At 42.7% G+C, this 26361-nt stretch overlaps 1 protein-coding gene across 2 annotated transcripts in view; it reads left to right on the forward strand.

Annotated features, from left to right (window-relative positions):
* MAGI3 (membrane associated guanylate kinase, WW and PDZ domain containing 3) overlaps positions 1–26361 on the forward strand; it is a 946614-nt gene that overhangs the window by 596192 nt on the left and 324061 nt on the right. For both annotated transcript variants that reach the window (XM_069238693.1, XM_069238692.1), the window contains exon 10: positions 7159–7767. In XM_069238693.1, the coding sequence (XP_069094794.1) occupies positions 7159–7767 (609 nt within the window). The remainder of the gene's footprint in view (positions 1–7158; positions 7768–26361) is intronic.

Genomic DNA, 26361 nt, shown 5'->3' on the forward strand with positions numbered 1-26361 from the left:
CCTTAGAGCGGTCTGCTCTGCTGAGCCGGGTTTCAGGTCCTCTTTCCGGCCGCGCATTCTCAGGAGCGCGGGGCTCAAGGGGTGGCCAGCCTGTACGTACTTACCTTGCTGCTGGAAAGTGTTGCTGTGCACTGGAAGTTCCCTATAAAGCAATAGTAAATGCAGAGGTGTATTCTAGTAGGAAAGGAGTTGAAATGTCTGGATCTGTTTAGATGCCTCTCGAACCAGAAGGGTGCATTTTGCATATGTAGGCATTTTGTTCGCGTCCGTCATTCGATGCAGTAAATTGAGGTTATACCACTGTTCCTTTGAGTTATGTGTGGAAATTTAGAGCGTGCACGCTATGACTGTAGTTGTATAGCTCCCACCACAAACTGGACTGTATCCGCCTAATCGAATACTGGTTGTTAATAATAACAAATATAATCATATTTATTTTGTTAACCTCGGGATGATGAAAGGCTAAATTGTCACTGAGACCTGCAGACTACTGTTCTTTTTAGTGGCCCTCGGTTGAGCTACCTCGTCAGTGTAGTAACAATCATCTGAGGCACATGGAGCTGGGGGAGGGTTGTCCAAGGAGGGTCGTGGTGCCCGTCTGCTCCGAGTGGGTATTATTAGCATGGCACGGCATAAGAAGTAACGTTTTGGGCTGTGCGTCGTACATTTCAGAGTGACTGTTAAATACCAGCCGGTATCAACGGACGTACAATACCTGTTGTAAAATCTCTTATTTTAATGGAGATTCCAGCACATTGGCCACTCATGCCCGTCTGCCTTGGGGGTGACCTCGCAGTACAGTGCAGGGCTGAGATGAAATCGCTTAGGGCCTGTGATGGTGGCCATCTGGAGTAGATGCGGGAGTAGTAACCACGTCAGGGGGTGACAAGGGATAAACAGAGATTTAAACTCTGCGAACTCTCATTTCTTTCACACAAGATTCCGGTTCTGTTCTGACAAACTGTAATACCCCTCTGCGGGCCGTGCTGCGAGCCCTGACACCAACAAGCCTCGACCTTAGACACATTCTTCTAAAAAGCTGCCGATTCATAGCACTTTCTGATCTGTAGTGGACAGTATATCAAATTGTTTTTATGTGTAGCTACTGTAAATTCGAGATGTTACAGTTAGCCATTTTAATGACCCCAGTTCAGCATTCCCAGAGGATGAAAAATGGAGCTGGCCTCGCGAGACCGAATCTCCTGACGTGCAGATCACTGCCAGCAACAGCTTAGCTCAGGGTGCATTGCACGGGGCTCCCCCTTGCGACCGAAAGGTGAAACGCTCTTGCGCTCCATCGATTCATCCAGTTCCCTCCCCTCACACTCTGTCAGTTTGAGGCATCACATTTGTCACATGCAGCAGATAATAACTGCTTTTTCTTTTCTTTTTGATATACAAATTTGATTAGGTTTTGATAGAAAAAGAACGAATAAGGTAAAGCAACACAAGCAGTAATAAAGCTCCTCGTATTCAGGCCTAGTCTTCCTTTCCCCCGCCCAACAACCATCACAGTCAAACCACATGAATTGGCAAATAATCCCACGTGGAAGACAAACCATAGTACTGCCACCATGTGCCCCAAATTTAGGAAAATGCAACAGGGCAATCTCGGTCTATATAGATAGGCTCCTCCTGTTCTGCACACCAGTCCATGCCAGCACGCCATTGCTTCATTTTCGGCGGGAAGGATTTTCCAAGATCGGGCTATGTCCCTTTTGAGCACCGGAGTTGCTAGTCCAATTTAGGCTCTGTGTCCTCAAGACCCCCCAGCACACACACACACCCCACTCGTCCATTACACCCAGTAGCGCCACCTTCTGAGTCAGTTGTTCAGAGGTTTTCAGGACAGCCGAGAGGGTAACCCCAACCTGTGACCAGTAGGGGGCAATTTGTGGGCATTGCTTATCTTTTCATGTAAGGTTTCCTAATATTCCCCTTAGAGAGCCAGCGTGACAAGTCCGGTTAGTTTTCTACCCTGGGAAGATGATTTCATAAAATTGCTTCCTTGCTTTTAGCTTCTTTTCCCACAGCAGGCAGCCTGCGCTTGATCGTTAAAGATTATTCTACACTCGTGGAACTTGTAATAAACATATGCATTAAATGCTCTTCCATGTCAAGCCGGGTTTCTTCTTCAGCAGTTTAGTACATAGCCAAAGACAACTCAGAGGGCTGCGAACCCTGCTATAAGCTATGCGTCCAACCAGCAAGCCTTAGTGTTAAATTCGATTGAGTGCCTTTTTCCCGTCTTCCTTGCAAAGTCCATAAAATGATCACTGTTCTCTGACAGTGAAATGGGCTACATACAGTGGCACTGAGTGGCCATCATTAATAATCCATAAATCAGTTGTTCTCGTAAATCTAGTTAAAAAATACAGGTAATCCGAAAAATGAAAACATTTTGAAGCTTAATATGAAACAGTATTTTTTTTATTGACTTATGAAAAAAAACTTGAAACTATCGCCCCATTTTTCGTATATTTCGTTGCCTCTTTGGTAATGTGCAGCAGTGACTGTGGTCCTTGTTTGTTTCTTTCAAATTTGGCGCCTAAGAAATCTGCTAGATGCTAGTACCTGATATTCTTCAAAGTTCCCTTGGACAGCGGGTATCTACTACGTATTTCATGACCATAGACAGAGGGAGCCAGGATATATTGATCAGTAGGCTGGTTATCTCCTCCACTGGTCTTTTGTTCACAGAAGACCTATTGTAAAAATACAGGATACAGTACACCAGAGGCCCTACACCTCAGGTAGGTCCCACTCAACTGACCCTACCACGTGTTCTCCCCACGACATTGCAAAAATGAACTACACGACCTACCAAATGTCTAAGTAAATCCCAATAAAAACTTAAGGCACAACATGCTCATACTTCTCGCACTATTTGTTGGGTCTAATATAACTTGTACAATCCACTCCGATGACAGTATCTCTTCTTTCACCCCAAAGTCTGCAACCTCTCCAACTTCCTTTTCAATGGTTCAGTCATCTTGTGAGGTTTTTTCTGAACTCTTTGCACTGCTGGTTGCGTACCCTTTTCAAACTTATGCGGTGCTCAAGCCCTTTTAACTGTCCTAATTCCGCTCTAAATACTTAAGGAAACTTCTAGATGATGCCCTTGTCGTCACTTACTGTAGCAACCTTCAACACTTAATCAGGAGAATTTGGATTTAACGTAATCCCAAAATCATGTTGATGTCTCCACCATAGCAAGATATTGACTTTTTTGATAACTTAAATATTTCCCATTGCCTGTCTCTCATTGAAATTGATCAGTACGTGTGTATGCCTACTTACATCAGTGGTTGCATCGCCAAACTTGAAAGGACTGATGTCAGGCTTCAGGAACTTTGTTGTTACTACCAAAGACAGCTTCCCTAATTTGATCTCCTACAAGGGAACATGGTGACCTCGAGTCCACCACTACTACAATTTCTTTACCCTATAGCAATATTTTGCATTCTAGCATGGTACATTTCCTAGCATCACAAATGCTCAACATATCCGACACACTCAACACGATTTTACTCACTCCTTCCTGAACTGCTTCAACGTATCTCACAATACCCCTCTCTTTTCGCTCCTGTCCCAGACCACTTTTACATACACTCTATTCCTTCCACAATTCCTCGAGGTGGAATTCCTAACATAACAATTTGGACTATTAGCCATAGGCATATTACTACCAGATCTCTAATAGTATGCTACTATTTGAAAATACTGCAGGGTGCATGGCGATTTTCCATGATTTCGTCTTCTTTGGGCCTGTTACTCATACAACTTCAGAAACCTAATGTCCCTTCTTCTGCATCTCCCTCACTCTCCCTGAAGTATGTTCCATCACTTCCATGATGCCATTGCCTCCTTCAAATTGGAATTTTTAGGCAATACCTTTTCTTGCACTTTACAATTATTAGCGCAGCGCACCAACTGGTTCCTCATCACCAAATTCACAATTTCTTGCCATGTTCCGTAAATTGAAAAAATGATTAATAAAATTCACGAATTAATCATAGCCACTGGTAATTAATGAGAACAGCGTCTTAATCCATCTTTTTTTGGTGGCTGTTGGAAATGGCCCTTTTTGCAGGGTTATCCCCAAACTTTTTGCATTCTTCCCAATTTTTAAGGTCTGTTTTTGCTGGGTTATTGTCTCTGCACACTTTACCACTGCTAAACAGTGCTAAAGTACATATGCTTTCTGTGTAAATTGTACTGTTGATTGGTTTATTGATTGGTTTATCCGTGATTGGCATATTTTATTTACTGGTAAGTCCCTAGTACAGTGCACTAGAGGTGCCCAGGGCCTGTAAATCAAATGCTACTAGTGGGCATGCAGCACTGGTTGTGCCACCCACATTAGTAGCCCGGTAAACATGTCTCAGACCTGCCACTGCAGTGTCCGTGTGTGCAGTTTTAAACTGCCAATTCGACTTGTCAAGTGTACCCACTTGCCAGGCCTAAACCTTCCCTTTTACTACATGTCAGGCACACCTAAGGTAGGCCCTAGGTAGCCCCAGGGGCAAGTTGCAGTGTATGTTTAAGGTAGGACATATACTAGATTGTTTTATATGTCCCAACAGTGACCTACTGCCAAATTCGGTTTTCAGTGTGCAAGGCCTAGCTCTCTCATAGGTTAACTTGGGGGCCTCCTTTAAATATCCTAAAGCGCAGATTCCCTTTGAGAGCAGATAAAAATGTGGAGTTTAGGTTCTCTGAACTCACAATTCAAAAATACATCTTTGATTGAAGTTGTTTTTTAAATTGTCTGTTTGAAAATGCCACTTTTAGAAAGTAGCCATTTTCTTGCTTAAACCATTCTGTGACTCTGTCTGTTTGTGGATTGTCTGTCTGGGTCAGGTTGATGACACCATACAAATCCAAGGTACTGTTTGCGGGTCTTCCCGACACCGTAGCTGGCCCGCGATGCTGCGGCCGGCCTGAACTGTTAGTTTTGTTGATTATGACGCCGTGATAGCCCCAGGTGGAGCTATTGACTTCAAGGAACTGTATTTTGAGTAAATCTTGATGAATTCATATTTTTATTACTGTATGTTGGATTTGTATCGTATTTGGTCTTCTTTTAAATAGATAAACATTGGCTATTTTTCTAAAACTGGTGTGGTGTCCTTTTGTAGTGTTTTCACTGTGTTGCCGTGTGTTATGTGCAAATGCTTTACACATTGCTTCTGAGATGAGCCTGACTGCTCGTGCCAAGCTACCAACGGGGTGAGCAGGGGTTATCTGAGCAGGTATCTCCCTTATCCTGACTAGAGTAAGGGTCCCTAATTGGACAGGGTGCAAACCGACTACCAGCTAGAGACCCCATTTCTAACAGTGACCATGCCACCTAACATTAAACTCAGCCAAATGCAATTCAGCCTTGATCCTGCTCCAATGGGAATACCTCAGCTCGATCTGCTAAACCAGGTCCTTTCTGAACCAGAACATGAGCACAAATACAATGGATGCAACCCAGATAGTTACCAGTGGCTGAAGTTAATTCAATCATTCCATCAATCAGTTTTGTATTTTTGATGCTCTAAGTGTGACTGGTATGCCCAGAATTGGGCCCTGTGGTCACTGCCACTGGAACCAAGTTTCATCTGAATAAAGAGATCAACTTACACTGGAATCCATCTTTGGCTGCTTGTATTGCAGTTCAGAGAAGACCTGGTTTGGCAGTTTAGGCTTGACTGTTCCTATTCAAGCACTATCAATGCTGATTTGCACATGGCTGGCCCTAGTCAGAGGAGGCATTGTGAGCAAAAAAAAATGATGGATTGGGATGTGGCCCTGAGTAATTATCAGTGGCTAAGATTAATCCAAGCATTCAATCTATTGCCTTTTTTGTATTTTTCGACGTTCTGTAAACTGGCTACATAGTTATCCATTCTGTTCTTTCCCTGATGACCTGCAAAAAAATAGCTTCTTTCCAGTGCAACATTTATTTACATATCCAAATGCTGTTCAAGCATTCTTACATACATCTCCAAGACATCCACGAGTTTGCCTTTTCCGTTCCTAGTATTAATGTATTGCACTCTTTTATAGATATTTGTTCATTCACCCAAATGGTTATTCACAGGTTATACAATAACAGTCAGATAGTTTCTTACATCTGACTCAAGGTAACAAGGGTTCTCCTACATTTTAAAGTACTTAAGGGGGTTGAGCTTCCATTTTACTGAAAAGGAAATCTTAACACAAATAGTTCACACAACAGACTAACGCGGTGAATTAAAACAATACAATCTAAAATAATTGACTAAAATAATTAGGAGTAGTCATGTAAATTCATATAGCTGGTGCATATCTTTTTCAACCATTGGGTTGCTGTGCTGGAACACAAAGAGGAGGAAAATAATGAACATTTTATTACATTTCCTTATGACGCTCCAATTGTGAAATGTGCACGGAAAGGACACAAAAGTGAATATATATCTGAGCTCTCAAACTCACTGCACTTGCTGCATGATGTCCCAACACTACCTTGTTCCTTTTGGGTGTATGTTCATTGTCCTTCCATATCAGATGGCCTCGTAGTTGACAGGTGTGACAGGAACAGAACCGGCGTTAATGCTAATGGCGCCAAGCGTGATAATCTCTTTTTCGTCCACTCTCCCATAACTTCCTTTCTCCATGGATTCCCTCACTGCCACCTTGCAGCAGTGCCCCTCATCTCTCCATAGCCCCTCTCTCACATGCATTTCATTTGTTTTATAGCCCTACTCATACCAGTGTAGGGTGCCAGAGCAATTTACATTACACACCTGTTGTACACAATCTAGCTGAGATATTTCGAAGAGTGCCGATGCCTGGGGGAATATGATGTCTGTAGGCACTGAACTTTGGTAAAGAGCTTGACTCAAACTTTGTTTATGCATGTAATGAAATGCAGCAACAACGTTTCCACAATACCGTGGAAAAGGACAATTTAAACCAAAGAAAACCCCCATTGGAATGAAGTTAACCATGTACATTTAATGGCATGTTCCATTATAAGGACACTTCTGCTGCTTAAATTTTAATAAAAAGTTTAAAGGTGACTTTGTTGATGATAATTTGCATGACCCAACGTCTCTGCTTTGATTCAACAAATGTCATGTGTAGTTAAAGCATTTGTAAACCTATCTCTCTCCCATTCACTTGCAGGCGATGTTATTGTTGACATCAATGGCACATGCGTTCTTGGCCACACCCACGCTGAAGTTGTGCAGATGTTTCAGTTGATCCCTATTAATCAGTATGTGAACATGACACTATGCCGCGGATACCCTCTCCCGGACGATGCTGAAGATCCAGCTGTAGATATAATCAGCGCTACACCGATTGTGAATGGTCAGCCAACAACCAAAGGAGACCCTAACATGAATAACCTGGACTTGAAGCCTGGTGCTGTGGTTGTGGACCAGAATGGGAAACCAGGCCATATTTTAATAAACGGCCGTCTGAATGGACCCTCCATGGACCCGATGGAACAAAGAGTTTCTACTGCCTCTTCGGGGAGCTCTGTGCCCGAACTAATCACGATTCCCTTGGTGAAAGGTCCTAAAGGGTTTGGGTTTGCAATCGCAGATAGCCTTACAGGACAAAAGGTGAAGATGATTTTGGATAGCCAGTGGTGCCATGGGCTTCAGAAAGGAGACGTGATCAAGGAGATATACCATCAAAACGTACAGAACCTGACACACGTCCAGGTGGTAGAGGTGCTCAAACAGTTTCCCATAGGAGCGGAGGTGCCGTTACTCATCCTACGGGGAGGTAGGTTTCTTCCAGTGGCTGCTCTTTTAATTACTTCTCATTAGGCACCAAGGAGACTGGTCTCACAGTGGACTTTCGGGTAATTAGTTTACTCCTCGCATATGACTCTGCTCCACGTTCAGTTGCATCTTAGTAGTTTGTTCAGGTTGTCCTTTGCAGGAAAGCTTGATTTGTTAACTGGGGCATGCTGCTTTGGTTTTGATGATTAAAATACTTTTTACTTAGGTGTTTTTTAGCATTATATTTTGAAATATATGTCACATGAGTTAGCATTAACATTATAAGGTGTGATTTAGCAGCCAAAAGCACTGTTGCTCAAAGTGCGTGATGACCACATTGCTGGATCCAAAGTGAAGTTAATTAATCCACTTAACAATCTGCAAGCAGTGCTTTAAAGGGGCCGGTACTCTCCAGTACTGAGTACCAGCACTTTTTTATTTTGGGAGGGAGAGTACCTGCACTTCTTGGGAAAAACGTAATACTTTTAATTAGAGAGTGCGGGCATTTCCAAGAAACAAGCAGGTACTCTCATGCATAGTACACGCACTTCTGTTTTTCCATTTCAAGCACTGTCTGCAAGTAGTCTCGGTGACAAGGCATATCAGAAGTCATTCTTTCTTGGTACTAGAAGAACATATTTTGGGCTGGCTATTCTAGAAGATTGAAGCTGAGCTGCTAGAATATTACCGAATTACATCCATTACATCAAATACTTTTTTCAAGCAGTTACATAGGTATTATTTTGGGTGAGGTGAATATTGACTTCCTTGTGGGTATAATGTTTTTCTGTTTGTTCTGCTTTGGCAACAGGCTGTTATTTATTATACAAATAGCCTTATCTCTGTGTTTGCACAACTCGAGGCCGCAGAGTGCTCTCAAGGAGTGTTTGTGATTTTGATACAATTTATACTTCAGTTATTATTCAGCACCACTACTGTACTGGGTGAGTTCAGTAACTTGATAGCGTTAATTCAGTGTCTACACCCTGAACATGAGTGTGTGTAAATATTTTGAGTATTTTTGACCAATCATTTGATGTATAGCTATTGTAGCGCCCGACTCCATTTTTTTAATTGCAGTTGCTGGATGACGACTTTGTTACTGAGATTATTGCATTACTGCACGAGAGCAAACATTATACAGTACCCGTAAGTGCGGGGGCTAGAATGAATTTTATTAGCGAGAGGACACGCCATTATTTTCTTAGAAAAAGATTGTTGAAAATAAAGTAATAAACATGTTTGTACTGCTTTTTAAAATTATTTCGTGTTACCTATAATTAGATCTGAAGGCTGTAAACATTTTATAGCAGCGCAACTACGCTGAAATAATATTGATTGAGTGTTGATAGAACCTGATTCTATAAACTTAAAATACACGGCGTTCTCCACATTTCCTCCATCTGTACTGATCAGCCTAAGCCCTTTATATAAATAAATAGATCCATGTTCTACCTTTTATAGGTTTCAGAAAAATACCCATCTCCACCATGGAATTTAATTTAGCTGCATTGATTGCAGTTGCATTTATCAAAAACGTGGTGCCCATGTCATGCACCACAGCTGTTTTGATGGACAGGCAGCAAACTACTCCATACTTTTTGGACTGTATGTGAGAGCTCAGTGGAAAGAATATGCACTTTTATTCTGTGCCTCAGTAGGATAAGAAAAACGTTCTGCTGGAGGCGCCCCTCCCAGTGATATACTAATTTTGCTCAGGAACTTTACAAAAACACATCAGCGTTGCAAATTATTTGACACTTTACAGTTGGATCTTTGTGACCTTCCGACGAATTGACCCATGAATTTTTACTTGTCCTTCAGGATGATTTGAGGTGGTTTTGAGGGTCACTTTTGGCACTGTTCTCATCCATTCATTGGCTTCCCAAATGACTCTATTACTTACCAGTGGTTTTCATTACTCCAAGTCATAGTCTTCCTCTGAGCCCTTTAGCCAGGTGCTCACCTGGTTAGGAATTACTCCGGTAATTGATTGGTGTGGTGGTCTTGACGTTTTCAGTTGACAGATTCACCCAATAAAAAAAAAACTCCCTCCACAATGATGACCTGACAGGAAGTTCCTGTCACCTGACCTATAAGGGTGGGGTTAACCCAAACATCATTGTGTAATATCCAAACACGTCATTTATAGTATAGATCCGATATGAGCTTATTTTCTTTGCTTTATAATTTTCCCTCTCTGGTAGATTTTTTTTTTTTTTCTGGCCCGAACTCCCGTGGGTGGGAGGGAGGGAGGCACACAGGGCTGTGATGAGGAACTCTCTGACTCGGAGTAATGAAAATTACTAGTAAGTAACCTTCCTCCTCTATATTCCTCGTCACAATCCTGACCTTGGAGTGTATACTAAAGCAAAGGACCAAAGAAAAAAGATAACTACACATAAATGGAAATGCAAAGAAATTTTTATTTGAGACATAAAGAACTCCATAAACCACAGCAAGAGCTTCTAAACCAAAAGCTGTAGACAAAACCTCTCCCATCCTCCGCTTATAATTGGAAGCTAACGGTACGAGGAAGAGGCCATGTGGCTGGTGCACAGATGTCCCTCAATGAGGCACCCTTAAAGGCTGCCCATGACAAAGTAACTCTCCTAGTTGAACGCCCCTGGACAATAGTAGAAAGAGAAACCTGAGATATCCTGAGCCAAGTGAAGTGTAGAAGGAACCTTGGGAAGGAAAATGGGATCAAGGCGAAGGTCCACCTTATCTTGAAAATAAACCTCAAATAAGGAGGGTTGTAAAGAAAAAGCCCTTGGCTCCCCCGAGAGGCCTACCTGGAGAAATTGCCACCAAGAAACAAACTTTAAATGTCAAATACTCCAAAGATACCATAGAATGCATTAAGGACTAGTAATTCATTAAGGACTCCTCAACGCATTAAGGATTAGTGGTAGATCCTCCAGCAGAACAAGAGAAAAAACACTAGTCTTTTTAGCTAAAATCTTCAAAGAAGGCAAGAGGCCAATGAATTAAAAGGAAGAAAAGAAGCACCCCTGACAGCATTAAGTAGAAACTGAGAGCCCCAACAAGAACCCATCTCGTAAGAACTCTAGAATAGAACCACCCTCAAAAGAGTCTGGAAGAAGTCCCATTGATAAACATCAGACAGAAACATTATTCCAATGCGCTTCATAAACATGAAGTGCTGACTTTCTGAGAGTCCTAAATTGAAAGTGCAGCCTCCAAGGAGCATTCTAAGCTTATTAACCTTATCCTTTCAGTTTCCAACCCCCCGGTTCCAGCTGCCTGACAGAGCCCATGGGACAGAAGAGGAAACCTGAGAGGAGAAGACACTGATGGTATGCAGGCATGTCCCCCGAACCCTCAGTCAGTCCCTTGCCATTGCCAAATGAGTCTAAAGAAGATTCAAAGTTGGGACATAAGGTGGCGTTGTTGCACCAGAGGAAGAAAGGCCCTACCCATCGTTGTCAAAGAGTGCCCCCACGAACAAAGATTTCTGAGTAGGGTGAAGATGGGACTTGTTGAGATTTATAATGAGACCATGGTCCTACAGGCAACCACGAACCATCTGCACTGCTTATTGGGCCTTAAGAAAAGATGAGGCCTCCTATCCTTTGATAGTCATGCTTTTGGAGTGGAGCTTACAGGACCGGCTGCTGCCACGACTTACCAGAGGCAGAAGTGCCAGGGCCTCATCCCCTTTCTGGAGAAGGCTGGGCCTTCCCCTTCCCAGTTGTACAAAGATTCCCAAAAGCATTTCAAGAGGAAAATCCCTGACCTCTATATGCAGGTTTTAGAGGCATCAGAAGCTTACAGTCCTCCAAAGACTTATTTAATAACTCCTCTAGTTGAGGACTAAACAATTTTACTGCATTGAAAGGTAAATGAGATAAGTGTGCCTTGTGAAAATTCTGTCTTCCAAGGCCACATCGATATGTGGCACCTGGCTGAGATGGTGGACTCAGAAATGGCTGCAGCCGCCGACAGAGAATTACAGTTAATGTCTGATAGGAAGTATGCCTGTTGTTCCATAACAGACAGTCTAGGATTAATATCCTTCCCTCTTTTAAGTTCTTCTGACACGGCCTGAAATTCATGCAGTAGGGGGTTGTTCCACATAAGTGACATATGTTCCTGCCCTAATTGAAAAATGTGAGGCAGAATCTGATTTTTTGGCCACACTATCCACTTTTTTATTACCTTGTCACTGGTGGAGGCATGTTCAGATATGATGGAGCCACAGAGGCCAGGCCTGCCATAAGACAGTCCACTTTCACCTGAGGTGGGAACTCATTTTGGAAATTACTGAGAGGATATTTCTCAGCGAGGAACCTAGGGAACCCAATTTTCTACACCTCAGACAATTCCCTAGACAAAAGCCCTTGTATTCCCTTATGGATGGGAAGAGCAACTAGCTCCTTCCAACGGTACTGAGAAGAAAGTCTTCCTTTTCTTTCGAAAGAACCGCTGTAGGAAAGACTAAGTTATCCTTCAGGTGGGCCAAAACCTCCTGTAACTCAGTCCCCTCTAAAACATTAGCAAGAAGCTTCTTTTAACATGTTAAAACTTGGAACTAAAGAAAGGGTCGTCCGTACAGGATGCTGTATTTTTCTTAGAAGTTTAAAAGCCGTGAGCGAAGACGTCTCTGCTGTCTAAGGCATAGTGCTTGCAGATTGTAGCCTTTTTTTATATGTTCACATAGAAGAACAACTACCGTCTGTGTTCTGTGCGGGTTTACAGACGTGGTCTTTCTACTATGTTTGTATCATTTAATCAAGATGCGAGGCTTAAAGAAAATGCACTGTTAAAGTGAAAGGGTCCCGACTACCCTGCAGTTATTTAAAACGTTTTTTGAAATATTTTGAAATTAGTCCTACCCTATGGGACCTTTATTCACCCTTAAGAGGCTAGACCTTCTTGAAGATTGGAGGGACATAGCAAGAAAGGTTTGAGTGACAGATTGAGCAGCAACCAACATATACTGAAATCATAGAGGGCAAATAGAGGGCAACTCCATCACTGAATTCAATGAAAGAAAACAACATTCGTAGATGGAACTGAACAGGAAGGTGCACTGCTACCCAGTAGCTTCATTAGTGGTAGGAAGAAATAAGGAGAAAAGAAATAGTAGAATGGAGTAGAATTATCTATAAAGGTGGTCGGTTACATTCTAGTAGAACAAGAAAGTTTGAAGAACTTCAGTCAAGACGAATAATCTCCAAAAAGAACATACACTAGTTATAGTTATTTGTCGGGGCCAAGCTCACTCAATACTCATCCAGAATGAAAGTGTAAACTCTACGAGATTATGCAAGTTATTCGTTGATCCGCAGAATGTCAGCTAAGTAATGAACACTTGAAAAATGTGTGTGCGATTTAACCAGCCTAGAACTGCCTCTTATGGAAAGCGTAATTCAGCATCATCATGCCACCTGGATTGAAGGACATTGGGAGAAGCACAGAGCGTGGAGGATGGAAGAGAGGCACATTAAAGAGAGAGAGAGCAGCATGGGAGAGAAGCACGCGGATGAGAGAGAACAACTCAGCGGGAGGAGGAGGGAAGGCACATAGCCAACACAACCGGACAACGTATGCGCTCTAGCAGTGTGTAAGCAAAAAAGAAGTGAGACCTTGGGAGAGAAAAGTAGACCGATGAAAGAGCATTAAGAAGCAGGCGTGATGCGCATGAGGGAGACAGCTGGGAAATACATGCATTCTTATGGAGTGCTTAACCAAAGAGAAAAGAGTAGCTCAATACAAGTCAACAGTAGAAGGACACAAGTAAGGGTGATATTCTCCAGTGGAAGGACAAACACAAAGTGCACAAGGCAAATCATTGAATAGCAAGCGAACACATGAGTGACAAGCCAACCAATGGGAAGTAACAGGTGGGTTTAAGCCCACTGTAAGATTTTGGTTTAAGGTGACAATCAGTCTTTTTCAACCAGACAGCTTGTGCTAAAAATCACACCTCTGTTGTTCTTTTTCCCACTAGGGGTTTGAAACAGAATTGCTTTTGCTTCTTTTTATTTTATATGTTCTGTAAATTAAATTAATTGTTCACATGGACCTATTGTTAACTATATATGACATACACTTTTTGTGCTGGAGTCTGAAGACTTCTTGCAGCCGGCAGTCACACATAGATGCGTGAAAAGTAACCACTGTGCCTAGAAATAACAGTTCATATTGTGGCATCTGCAGGCACTAATAGTTGCGGATGTCAAAAATGCAGAAGCTCTGCAAATATTCTGTACTTTCAGTGCTTTGAAATATGGGAGAGTGGTGGGTATCTGGGTGATCAAAAAATAATGCCATAGAAATGCCAATGGTAGATGTGGGGAAAAGCTACAAAGTCTCACATTTGTGGGAATTTACTAACATTTCTAATGCATATACGCCCTCAGACGCACATTTGAAATTAAACCCTTAGAGGTAGGGTTAATTCATGAAGTAGGCAAAGGAAAGGCTTGGGGCACCTCCCTGTTTTGCATGGTGTAGAGGAAAACTTCTCCCCATATTGAAAATAATTTCCAGTGGAAAATAGGGAGGTGAAATGTAGAAAGGCTTTACTCCAGAATTGCATTGTTCATAGATTCATATGCGTGAATTATTCAACGTCGTCAAGCTGTTAACCCTGACAATGAGGAATAATTCAAGCATGTGAATGTATGAGAGATACCAATGCTGATGAACTGTTATTACAGGTAAGGAACATTTTATTTTTCTCTAGCACTTTGCACTGCCAGGAGTCTGCAAGAGTATGGTTATGCCTGACAGGCTTATGTACAATAAATGCCTGCACTTGACTTGCAGGTTAGCAAGGGTTGGCTTTGAAACGCTTCTCCGGGAGGTAGTGTGGAGGTCAGGAGCTCAGACACAGTATTGCATTGTTCAGCCCAGCGCATGTCTTAGTAGAAAGAAATTAAATTGATAGCACAGCGAAACATACTACCATACAGTTCAATGGGGCTCAGCTACAGGGCTGTGATTCTAACTATGATTCCAAATTAAGCGTTATACCCTTTATTTTGTCCTCTCTCCACCCATTCTAGGGGCTTCTTTAGCGCCTACAGAACTGCTGCCTAAGCGTAGGCATAGTTCACTAGGTCTCTACTCGTGCAAACTATTTAGGAGTTTCCATTCAACAGGCTGTGCGCAAAAAGGTGTTGTTTTATTAACAGTCAGTTTTTGTGCCACATAATACAGCACATCTAGGTCAGTCTTTAGCATGTGAGGCCCCGTTACCTGTTCACATTGCTGTAGTTCTGCGGTGTTAGCGGGTGTTCTCCTGGGGCACTTTCAGACGCTGCTCTGCTGACACAGGAACGTAGCGTGTCTGCAATCTGGAACTGGGCTGCGGCAGGTGAGCGTGGCAGGCCTGCTCAGTGGGTGTCTATTCTGTGATATGCAGGCTCAAGGCTGTGATACGATGGTTGTTTATTGCGGACAGTGGTAGCCAACAAGCCATGATCACACAAGTTGCTTCTCTGTCAGGTATAGCCTCTGGACCAGGACCAGACTTCTGCTTCATTGTTGGCTGCTGCTCTTCCACTGGATTTTGCTTTGAGTCAGTTGGTAGCGGCACCAAGCCTTCAGGCAGAACGAAGGTGCCAAACAGCCCTTACTTCGTTTTTAAGGTTTGATTTCTGTACATAGTCTGCTGCTAGGGCCACGATGGGAGACTCTTCACAACACAGGTTGGTTCAGGCACTCTAGAAGCATAGCTGGTTCCTCCCCCTGAACAGCATCTCCTCCCTCTCCCCTCTGAACAGGCTTCTAGGCGTGAGGCAGCCCTTCAGCTTCTTCAGCAAGGTGTGTGGAGGCCGGGTGATCTTACCTCATGGAGACTGGCTGTCCAGCAGACACCAGCCCTGGTTACACAGCAGCTATTAGAGAAGTCTGTGGAGCACTCCATTCCTTGGTCAAGATGAACTCTGGACTAGAATGAAGTGGGGTGGTTTGAAACCTACTTTTGTACACATTTTCCAGACAGCATGTGGATCCATTGTCTAAGGTCTGAGAACCAGTTTGGGTTTGTTCTCTTTACAATTGTCATTTCCAGGTTGCTCTCTAAACATAACCGTTGTGAAAAGTGATGTTTCTCACCACAAGTGACAATGGGGCTGGCTCAATGAATACCCAAAACGTGGGCACAATTAAGTGTGAGATGCCTGAAGTAGGTGGTCATATGCCTTTCTGAAGCACTAATCAAAGACAGACAAAAGGGCCGGCTCTGCCTACAAACTTCCATAGCTTGAAAATCAGTAACTGCCATCCCACCCTTACCATCCACCAAATGTCAGTGCTCAGGAAGAAATAATCATCTGTTCCTTTTCTAACGAGGGCTTCATTTAATTTCTCCTTCTCACTTCAGTGCCTAGGTCACCATACTCCATCCAGAGAAATGTAGGCAATACACTTCCACTGACTGAGGAAGATGTTCTTGTCCTCCATATTGTGCCATGCTAAATCGTGGGTATCCTTTATGGATGCCACTGTTCCCAGTACTCACTCATACAACACAGAGCCCTAAAACCGTACTCTCACTGATAAAGGGGAAAAGGGTTGTTGACACTACAGATTCACAAAACACTGAACATTGCTTTACAAGGTACAGACAGAGCAGTGACAGTCGCACACTGCTTAATGTGGGAGCACACTTCACAGGTACTGGACATCACATTGTCAAGGACAGACTAATACCTCTCCACACACACAAGGTTAACACAATGTCAGGGCCAAAATAAAAGTTAAAATACTGTTTTCACATGCAGTTGTGCCCTCGGGGCAGGGATATATGCCCATTTGTCACACACGGTACATAACCTTCCCAACAGGATCTATGTAGAGTCTGACCACGCACCCCGGTTCTAGCTAAGAATTTTGGTGCAGAAACAAACAAAACCAGGCCAGGGCACAGCTCATGGTGAAGATTCTGAGCTTCAGAACGTTAAGCAGTATCTCAGGTTTGACCATGTGACATGTGCACAAATAAGCAACACCAAACGACTGGATACTCCATATCCTACACACGTTGAATATCTCACAGCACCTGAAGAGTGCCTGCTTCAGTGCTGCAGTAGAGCACGGATTAGACTGATAGGGCGTGAAAAGTTGAAACGTTTGTTGAAACGACCAGTTGCAAAGTTTTGCCCCCAAATAGAAGAGCTGTGAGGGGAAGGAAGATGTCTAAACAATCAGCGTCTAGTTAATATTTGTAGCAATGACGTGTAAATGGCGCTTGTACATTTGATGGCAAACATTGTATTTAATGCATACTAGAGTGGGGTTTGGTTCATTCTCCTTCAGCCATTCCCTCTATTGCACAAGAATCTTCAGAACGTCGCTTTAAACATTCGCTGACATTTTGGATAATTTCAGGGCATTATTTTAGTCTCGTTTTCTTTGTCGATGTTGTTTGTATCTTTCTGTCTCCTAAGGAATGCTTGAGGTAATATTTTACATTTGAAAAATTCAGTCTGTTGACTATTATTTCTTTATCTCACACTTGCATTGGTTAAAAACAATCAGATCTTTTTTATTTATATTGCACTAGAGCAGGCATTTATTTGCTGTTGACTATTCTCGAGTCCGAGTGTCAGACCTGTTGGCTTTGCCAATGCGTGGTTCCATAATGGAGTGATTCGTACATTCGTTTGAAGGGTTGGACTTCTCTGCTCTCACAGGAGGACTGTGGTGGTCGGTGGTCCGTGGGGTGAGGGAACCGGGACGGGAGTATTTGCAGAGTCCTTGTTGCCAGAAGACAGTGGAATAGCGTGGTGGGAGGAGTTGGGAGAGAGGTCACCGGCTCTCTTTCGTTTGCACCCAAATAAGACGTAAATAGCACTATGAAAGGGGCCATCATCGAGTCATAGCCACTACATGTAAGATAAAATCAGCTTGCGCAGTGAAATGCCATATTTGTCATACGGCTGGAGGCGATTTTGCGTCGCGCCCACACCCTCCAGCTTTTAGTATGGCATTTGTTGTAAGAAAAGAACTGCTGTTTTTTAATTGCGCTATAAAAATGCTTTTCAGACACTATGAAGTCTTTAAGTAGCACAAAGAGGGTTAAACACTAACCACATTGAGGCTTACCACACGTGTGTGTTCTCAATCGTCTCTGCTCTGTGCCTCTCCTCTTATAAATGGCTGGAACTGTTCCTTTCTTGTCGATGTGAAGAGTCGCCGCGGGTGCGCAGAACTAATAGCCGCGCGCGCCCCTTCTCTCCGCACTAATTGCGGTTTGAGCAGACTTGAGTTAGATGACCTGAAGCAGGAGCCGCACCTGTTATCCCAGGTCCTTGACTGTGTGTGGTACTTGTCAGGTCTTCACAAATAAAAGGCCTTGTCTGCCCAGGTAGAAAGCCGAATTAATGAAACAGGCCTTGCTCCCTGGGCACTCTTAGAATCTGACCTTAGAGCTGGTATCTTTAGTTACCGTTCTGTAGGTGCGCTCGTTAGTGCTCAAGACCCCGGGCCTGTACGTTCCTTAAGTAAACGAGTTTCAGGCAACGAGGCTGCCCCTCTTTACATGAACACATGTAATGAAAGGTGTCCTGGGGAATGTTTTCAATGGATGCGAACAGACCGGGCGCACCCCTGTGAAGCAGGGACGAACGGAGGCCTCTGGAGCCCCTGCGGAAACGGAGGTGGGAGGGGGCAGAGGGACAGCCCTCCAGGACCCCCTCACCCAAACCCTCCAAAGGCGACCCCATGCAGTTCAAGGCCAGTGAGTATCTCTGAAATAATGGAGACTCTGGCGCCCCCTCTTCATATTCTGCGGAAGAACCTGACCATTTTGCATTACCCCATTGTGAAGGTACAGCCGCACTGTGAAAGTGATCAATTAATAACCCTGCTCGTTAAATATATTGTGTCAATTTCCATCAGCATACAAAACTGCAGCTTGTTTGTGTATCCAAAGATGTCAGACATTGTGAAACCAGCTCAAATATATATGTTACAGATTCACATCAGTGACACCGGATTAGGTTTGATGGGATTAGGTTTCAATAATTTTTATTCAAAATATAAACATCAGAACCGTGGGCAACTAAACATCTTACCAAAACGCTGTTCTTCATCTCTGCATCCCCCAAGCGATTCATACCTGAAAAAGAAATGTAACATTCACTTAATGTGAACGGTCACAGTTTAGGGTTATCTCTTTAAAAGGAAACACTCAGCAGCCCCAGAAAGCACGACTGCAGTGGAGAGGAGAGCCCAGACATATCAGGAGAATGAATTTATGTTGTTAATATCTAGCTATACATCCTCTGCCCACCCCTTGAGGCATATCCCTCAACCGGAAGTACTTAAAGTAAGAACCCCTTCCTCATATACACACTCTGAACGCCTATTCATTCAACAGACCAAAAAACAACTCAGACTCTCCAAGAAGGCTGACGTCAGGTATGCTTGTAAGAAAACAAAGGTTTGTCATTATCAATATTTTAGCTTTACCAGGAAGACCCCCAATTCTCTAAGTCCTTTCGACTGTAACTCTTGCGCGATAGCCATTAAGGCCATTTTCCCTTTCTTTTGTCGAAGCCATGACAGCTGTCTGAGAGGGCGATTTTCCTCAGTAGATACAGGAGAGGATGATATACAGGGAGCATCAAAAGGGATCAGCCCAAGTAAAAAAAACTGCTCAGCAGTGGTGGACCTCAGCTTACTGATCTAATGATGCACTCTCACATACTGGTCCCAGACCAGGCTCAGACACAGATGACACACAGCAAGGAGCACTTCAGGGTCTACCCCAAATGGGGGCCCTACTCAAGGAGGAGTGTTGTAGGTAATTTGCTCTCCTGCAAGGTCACCCCGGATTCTCCACCTTTTGATGGACAAGATATTTTTGCTAGCTGTACAACTCAACACTTTACCCCTCCTGGCCAGTGTTAAAGTGCCTGTGCTTCCCCTTTCAACGTGGTGAAATTGGCATACCCCTGACTGGCATATTTAACTTAGCTGCAAGCCCCAATTATATAGTGGAAAGTATACCCAGGGCCTGTAAATTAAATGTCACTACTGGTCTGCAGCATCCATTGTGGCATCCACTACAGTGACAGTGCGAACATAACTGCAGGCCTGCCACCAGTAGCCTGACTGTTGCAGTTTTAAACTGCAAATTCAACCTGTTAAAATAACCCCCTTTTGCCAGTCAGGACCTTTCTTTTAAATATTTATGTCACCCCTTTATAGGCCTTATTGTCCCCAAGACAGGGTGTATGGTATTTAAAAGTAGGATATGTAGGAATTTAATGTTAAACACTCCCTTAAGGTGGAAAAAACCCCAAACGCTAGTTTCACTGTAGGAAGGCTGGCTGTTAACAGGAAAACCCTGGGTTACCTAGGTACATTAAAAATAGTAATTTGGGTTATGGAACAGCTAGAAAAATAATTAAACTATTTTAATAGTTATTAAAAATAAAATTCAATGATGAAGTTGGATTTTTGATAAATATTAAGGGAAACATACCTTTAGAAAGCTAACTTTCCCCTGCCTAAAGCCTCTGGAGACTGATTTGCATTTGCCCTCCCTCTTCTGAAGGTCAATAATTAACATTTGGGAGCAAATAATAGGCTGACCTGAACGGGCAGAGATGATCCCTCTGAACCCGACAGGTATTGCCAGGTGGAACTGTGAGCATCATGTTGGAATTACAGTGTCAAATCCTGTTTGACAGGACTGCTGGAGGTTTTACACATAACAATTAGGATGCAGTTCAAAGAGGCCTGCCCTGTGACTCGCAGATCTTAGCTGATACTTGAGCAGTGTGCTTCCTTTGCTCCCAGGCAGGCTCCAATCACAGTGAGCCTCATTTGGGCCCTAGTGTCAAATCCTGCTTGACAGGTCTGCTTGACCTCACCACATCAGGTTAGAGCCCTTGCAACCCCACTAAGCCTGGGCAATAGAAAAAAAAATATGAACTGGCATATAATAGGAAAAGATATATCTATTATTACAACAGTGAAAACCTCAATTGATCACTGAAGAAAATGCCCATTTCTTCCATTAAAAACCTCTTTCTGCAGTTTATTTGTCGCACACTGTCCCACCCTTCATCATAGAGACATAAATGGATTCTCACATATGAAACAAAACAGAATACAGTCATACATATAACAAAACTGATAAAACAAGCAATTGTATTGACCAAAAAAGTAGTAACATGCAAAATGAATAAAAATGGGTGGAGTTACCACTGCACGCCAGTCTTCCTGGAATTATGTATGCATAAAGTAACTGTAAGTCCAGTTTACCAAACACAGTCCATGTGACAAGGTAGTAATTGTAGGAACTGCAGATGGGAAATATTCTTTATCCGTGCTGATTCAATGCAGTTCGATCCCTTTTCATATGTGCCATTCTCAAATACAACAGTACTCCTCAATATATATGTCGACATGTTTTGGCCCTTTATACTTATGGGCCTCATTAGGACATCGGAAGATAGAAGTACGTATTAAGAAACTAATAAATTATTGTACTTGTATTTCTTAGCGGATATATACATATATCTATTAACGAATTACCACTAGGGCCATATAAGGTCCTGTTCACCACCAATGAACATAATTAAGATAGAACCAAAAGATTAAGTGCACACAAGGCAACCCAATTTGACTGAGAGAGTTCGCACTATGACCTCTAAGATCTGTATGCAACCAGTATATGTAAGCTATCTACTCCAAAAGGATGCCAAAAGGTAACATGCATTATGAACACCTCCAACAATGAATGCCAGTGTCTGAAGACACCCTGCTAGGTTATGCATTGTCTTTCACCAAGTAACCAAGGGCTGTTGCTAAAACCTGTATAGAAATCTGGAGCGCGCTGCCAAATGTGCCAATCCTAGTAGCGAAAGGCGTCAGCACTCAAGATAGTTTTGAAAAGCGGTAGCTGCTGCACAATTCCAGTGCGATCTTTTAAAGAGAGGATACCTGTACTAAACAAAATAATTCACAAAACCATGGTTTAACAGGACCCTCAAAGGCAGGACCATGATTTAACAAAACCTTCTATAACCATCTGGCTTACCGCAGTATGCTCGAAATGCGGGGAGACAAATCGTTCGGTTTCCACTTATCGCGGAGCGGGTGCCTTGCCGAAAGGACAAAAGGGTGTACATAATTTTACCATGCAAAAACTCCCACAAAAGAGTGCATGGGCACATGACTCTAGGAACTTTTACCTTCTAATTTCCCAAAACAAACCGCTGTGGCCATCTTTAAACATTTCAAATTCAATTAACCTTAAATCATGCCCAGCTCTCTGCATGCTGGTCGTTGAAATTATAAGATGTGATGCTATGTTAAAGACAAGACCAGGGAACAGCATGGTCAACAATCTAAAAACAAGCATTTGCAATGCAAGAGGGTCTCGCATTTCTCCGAGTTACAGCTATTAGCAGTTGTAAACTCCCAACCGTTTTTTTCTTGCCACATTGAATGGAAAAAAACAGCGCGATCGTGCTGTTATGGTTCACTCATAGTGAAACTTATTGGCAAAAGTGCAATTATCTACGTAACAGGCAAAAGTGCAGTTAACTATGTAACAGGGTCGATGTTATGCAAAGCGCTCGACTTCTGCCAAGTGTGTTCACGCTGCGAACAAAAGATAAAAGTAGTCCACAAACCTGACGGCAAACATCGAGCCTCGCATGTTTTCAGTACTTGGTCGCTGCGCTCGAGGAGGGCTAACCACTGGAAAAGGCATGACGTATGCGTGCCTTCCAGTAATGAAAGCAAGCAGATTTTAACAGGCAAGCCCACGAACCAATGAAAGACACTGACGTGACATGGACGGGGCTCCTAGTCCTTTTCTAACTCCTAAAGCATCTCACAAGCGAAACGCATGCGCAAGCGCATGTGACGCAGGCTCAACCCTAAAAAGGCACTTAAAAACTTAGAATCAAATATCTGGAATCACATCTTTAAAGGGAGTGAGGTGCGAGTGCGCCCGTATCGCAACTAGGGGGGAAAAACATGAATGAAAATACTCTTTACTTGCTATAGAAACTAGCATCTGTTCCATAGAAAATATAGAAAAGGGCCAGGTGACGAAATGAAGGTCCACTTAAAAAGGAACAGGAACACTAAGAGGGTCATGGTGCTAGCCCCTCAGCACTAACAAAATGTAGACAAATTAATTGCAATTTATTTTAAGTACAAACAGCTGAACAAAATGTTTCATGAATGCTCAATGGAATCATTTACCCTGCAGCACAGAATATTTAACCATTCAAATGAAGTACATGCACAGACAAAGCAAAAGATATTCACGCGCCTATATCAGTGTGAAACGTTATAACAGTGATCTCTAAGTATAACATAAAAGGTAGACACTGCTACCAAAAGTTTCTCCAGTGTTAAAGATTGTAACAGTGATCTCCAAGTGTAACAGAGATAGTAAATATTGCTAAAAAACACAGTTTCTCACCTGCGAATCAGAGCCCACATCCCGACGAGCTGTACCATATTTTTCAATATGTCAGGCCTCCATTTTGTATAAAACTGATGAAATGACAGATCCTTTCTGTCCTGACTCTACTACCAATAACACTGACCACCATATATCATCCTTACTATGGTTCTTATTTATGTAATGCTCCACAAAAGGAGCTCTTTGCACATCGCACCTAATTCTAGACCTGTGTTGTAAATTGCATGATTCCACAGGTTGGACTGATTGGCCAATGTACATCATTCTTCAAGGGCATCTTATGCAACAAATTACATCTTTAGTATTGTAATTCTTAGTGTCCTCAGGAAATCAGGAAGCTGTACCATTGTTGCACTTGTAATGGCCACGCACAGGAGGGTAAGTTCAGCATTGCCGTTAGGTCTATTTTCTTTTCACTAGGGAATGAAGAGTGCACCACAACATCCTGTAATGTGTGCTCTCTCTTAAAGGAAAACAAAGATTTAGGTATTTCTAGAGGAGACAAGATTTTCTATAATTGACCTCGCTGTGTTGACGTTTGGGTTATATGTAATCATATGTGAAGCGTACTTCTCTGGTGAGACTTTCCAGAACCAATAATTCTTCCCTCAGGGTATAACATGCTCTTTGTCAGGCTGCCTTCACAAGTTTTTTTGGGTTACCCCTATTTACCTGTCTAGAGATCAAGTGTCCAGCATTAGAAAAATAATCGTCCTTATTCGTACAATTTTTCCAAATTCAGAGAAACTGTCCATAAGGGAGGGTTTACTTCATGGTACGCGGATGGCTACTGAAAAATTGTAGTAGAGTGTTTGTATTTGTAGGCTTGGTATACAAGCTTACTTCAATGTTCCCTTCATTTGACCCTAGCCAAAGATCTAAAAAGTTGATTTGTTTTGAGTAATGAGACATAGAGAATCTCAGGTCAGGAGTGTGTTGATTGAGCCATCATGGAAGGTCCGAAGTTGCTTATTATCGCCTTCCAAGGTCTGATTGAGTCTCTATTTGTAACACTTGGGGAAATTTCAAAGGTTGCCAAAGCATGTCGATTTTTTTTGTATATCCACTGTCTTTTTAAAAAAACAAACACTGATTTGTCCTATCAAACTTCTTTTTATTTCTGGTTTTAAAGGGGGGTACAGTAACAGCCCGAAACTGGATTTTAGTGTTAGATGTGGGCTGACAATAGGATTATTGTAGTACACACACCTCCAAACCTCAGAATTGAATGTGACTGAAGACTTCTGCCGTCTTTAAAATACACAAAGTGGGTAGGGTTGGCCTTGGAAACTTATACCCCATTGTTACGGCGTGCCCAGGAGCCATTCCCACCTACTTACTCATGCCACGCATAAGTGTGGCGCCTCATGCATCCACTTGAGAACACTCCTGGACCTGTGAAAGATCAGAGGAGAACTGGATCTGCAATCAGAGACTGGAAAAGAGTCAAGAAGACACTTCCTGCTTTCCGTCTTGTTCCCAAGACAAAGAAGGTACTCCAAAGGTCATAAACCTGACCTCCTGTTAAAGCTACAGGAACACAGCATGCTACAAGAGGCCTTTTCCTGGAGCAATTGCCGATATCAATGTTACATGTGTCAAGCAATAGTGAGATCAGTGTTGGACTGAAAGAGCCACAGGTCATAATCCGATTCCCTGGTTGGAACTCCATACTCCTTTTGCTCAGTGGTTCCTCAGCTACTGAAGCGACATGGATGGGCAGACGAATAGGGAGCAAATAAAGAGCTCCAAGTACATGCAGCCATCTCAGGCCCAGGTCGGGCCTGCCTCTAATGATATAGGATTAAACTTCATACAATGTAAGAGATGACAATACTGCTACTTATCTTCTTTGACTTCGCTAAGTATGTTGCGTTGTATAGTTAAGGTATTTTTTAACGTGTTCTTAACGTATGCTGTGTTTTCACAGGACTAATCTTTTTGTTGATCTGAAAGACAGTTTTTCCAGTAGTTGTTAGCATTCCTTTTTCAGACTTAAAAGTATTGATTATTGCTTCCTCACCTGAGACTTGAGGCGTACGCACCGATTTTCAGTTTTGTGGCACTTTCTCCATTTATGGCAGTCATTGAAACAATGCTACTTTGAAGTCCTTTGAGTCTCCCTCCTGCAGCTATTTGCTTTCGTTGCTCCAGACCTTCAGCAATTGGACAAGGTGTCAATCACATTTTGGATCAACCCAGAGGAATATTTGTTTTATTCTGTTGGCTGTTTGGGTGTGTCCTTCCCCTTTCCTTGGATACTATTTTACATCTCAAATCAGTCAGCAAATGGCCCAGTAGCACAAGGAAGTGGATGCTGCCAAAATAATCTGAATAATGGATGCTACACAGAAAAAAACAATCATTTTTTTCTGTAGCATCCATTTTTCAGATGTTTTTGTCTGCTGGGCAAACAAGCTTTGGCAAAGCTGATAAGCTTGTCTTGTGTACAGTGTGTGTACACTTCAACCGCACAACATACAAATGTCAAACCCATTGGCTTAGGCAATGCTTTTCCCACAGGTCGACCCACTAGACTGTGCAGATGTAAGCCGGTGCAGCATTGTGAGGCACTGTTTTGCCCTTTCAATATTTTTTCTTGTTAAATGAGTGATCAGCATGTCATCTTTGACTACTTTAGTTACTAACAATTATATTTCTCTGCATTTGTGAGTGTGTAAGAAAGACATTTTGAGAAATGCCCTCTAATTCACTTGCTAGTACAAATACACACAAATTCCGAGATGTGCAAATAACCACTGCTTCTAAACTCTGTCTCATTGTGCCTATTTCAGCAATGCATATGTTTCCTTGAGATCTACTTTTCGCTTTTTACATTTTACTGTATTGTTCTATACCCAGTACACAATGAAAACCACTGGAGGGTGCAGCTCATTTATTGGCTCTGGATACCATGAGTTCTTGGAAAACCCACAAACCCTATGTATCCCCACAAACAGGAAAGGTCTACCAGATGTAATGGTATATTGTTTTTGTAAAATAGTGACGACAAATTACTAATGAAAATGTTGTCAGAAATGGACAATTTCTGATGGATACAACTACCTGTGGATTCCTCACCTCATGAATACTCCCATGGCGCCAGCATTCTACGGAAATCTTCTTACTAGTCTCTGCACGTCGACGAGGACGTCACTG

The sequence above is a fragment of the Pleurodeles waltl genome, chromosome 6 (genome assembly GCF_031143425.1).
Source record: "Pleurodeles waltl isolate 20211129_DDA chromosome 6, aPleWal1.hap1.20221129, whole genome shotgun sequence".
NCBI lineage: Eukaryota > Metazoa > Chordata > Amphibia > Caudata > Salamandridae > Pleurodeles > Pleurodeles waltl.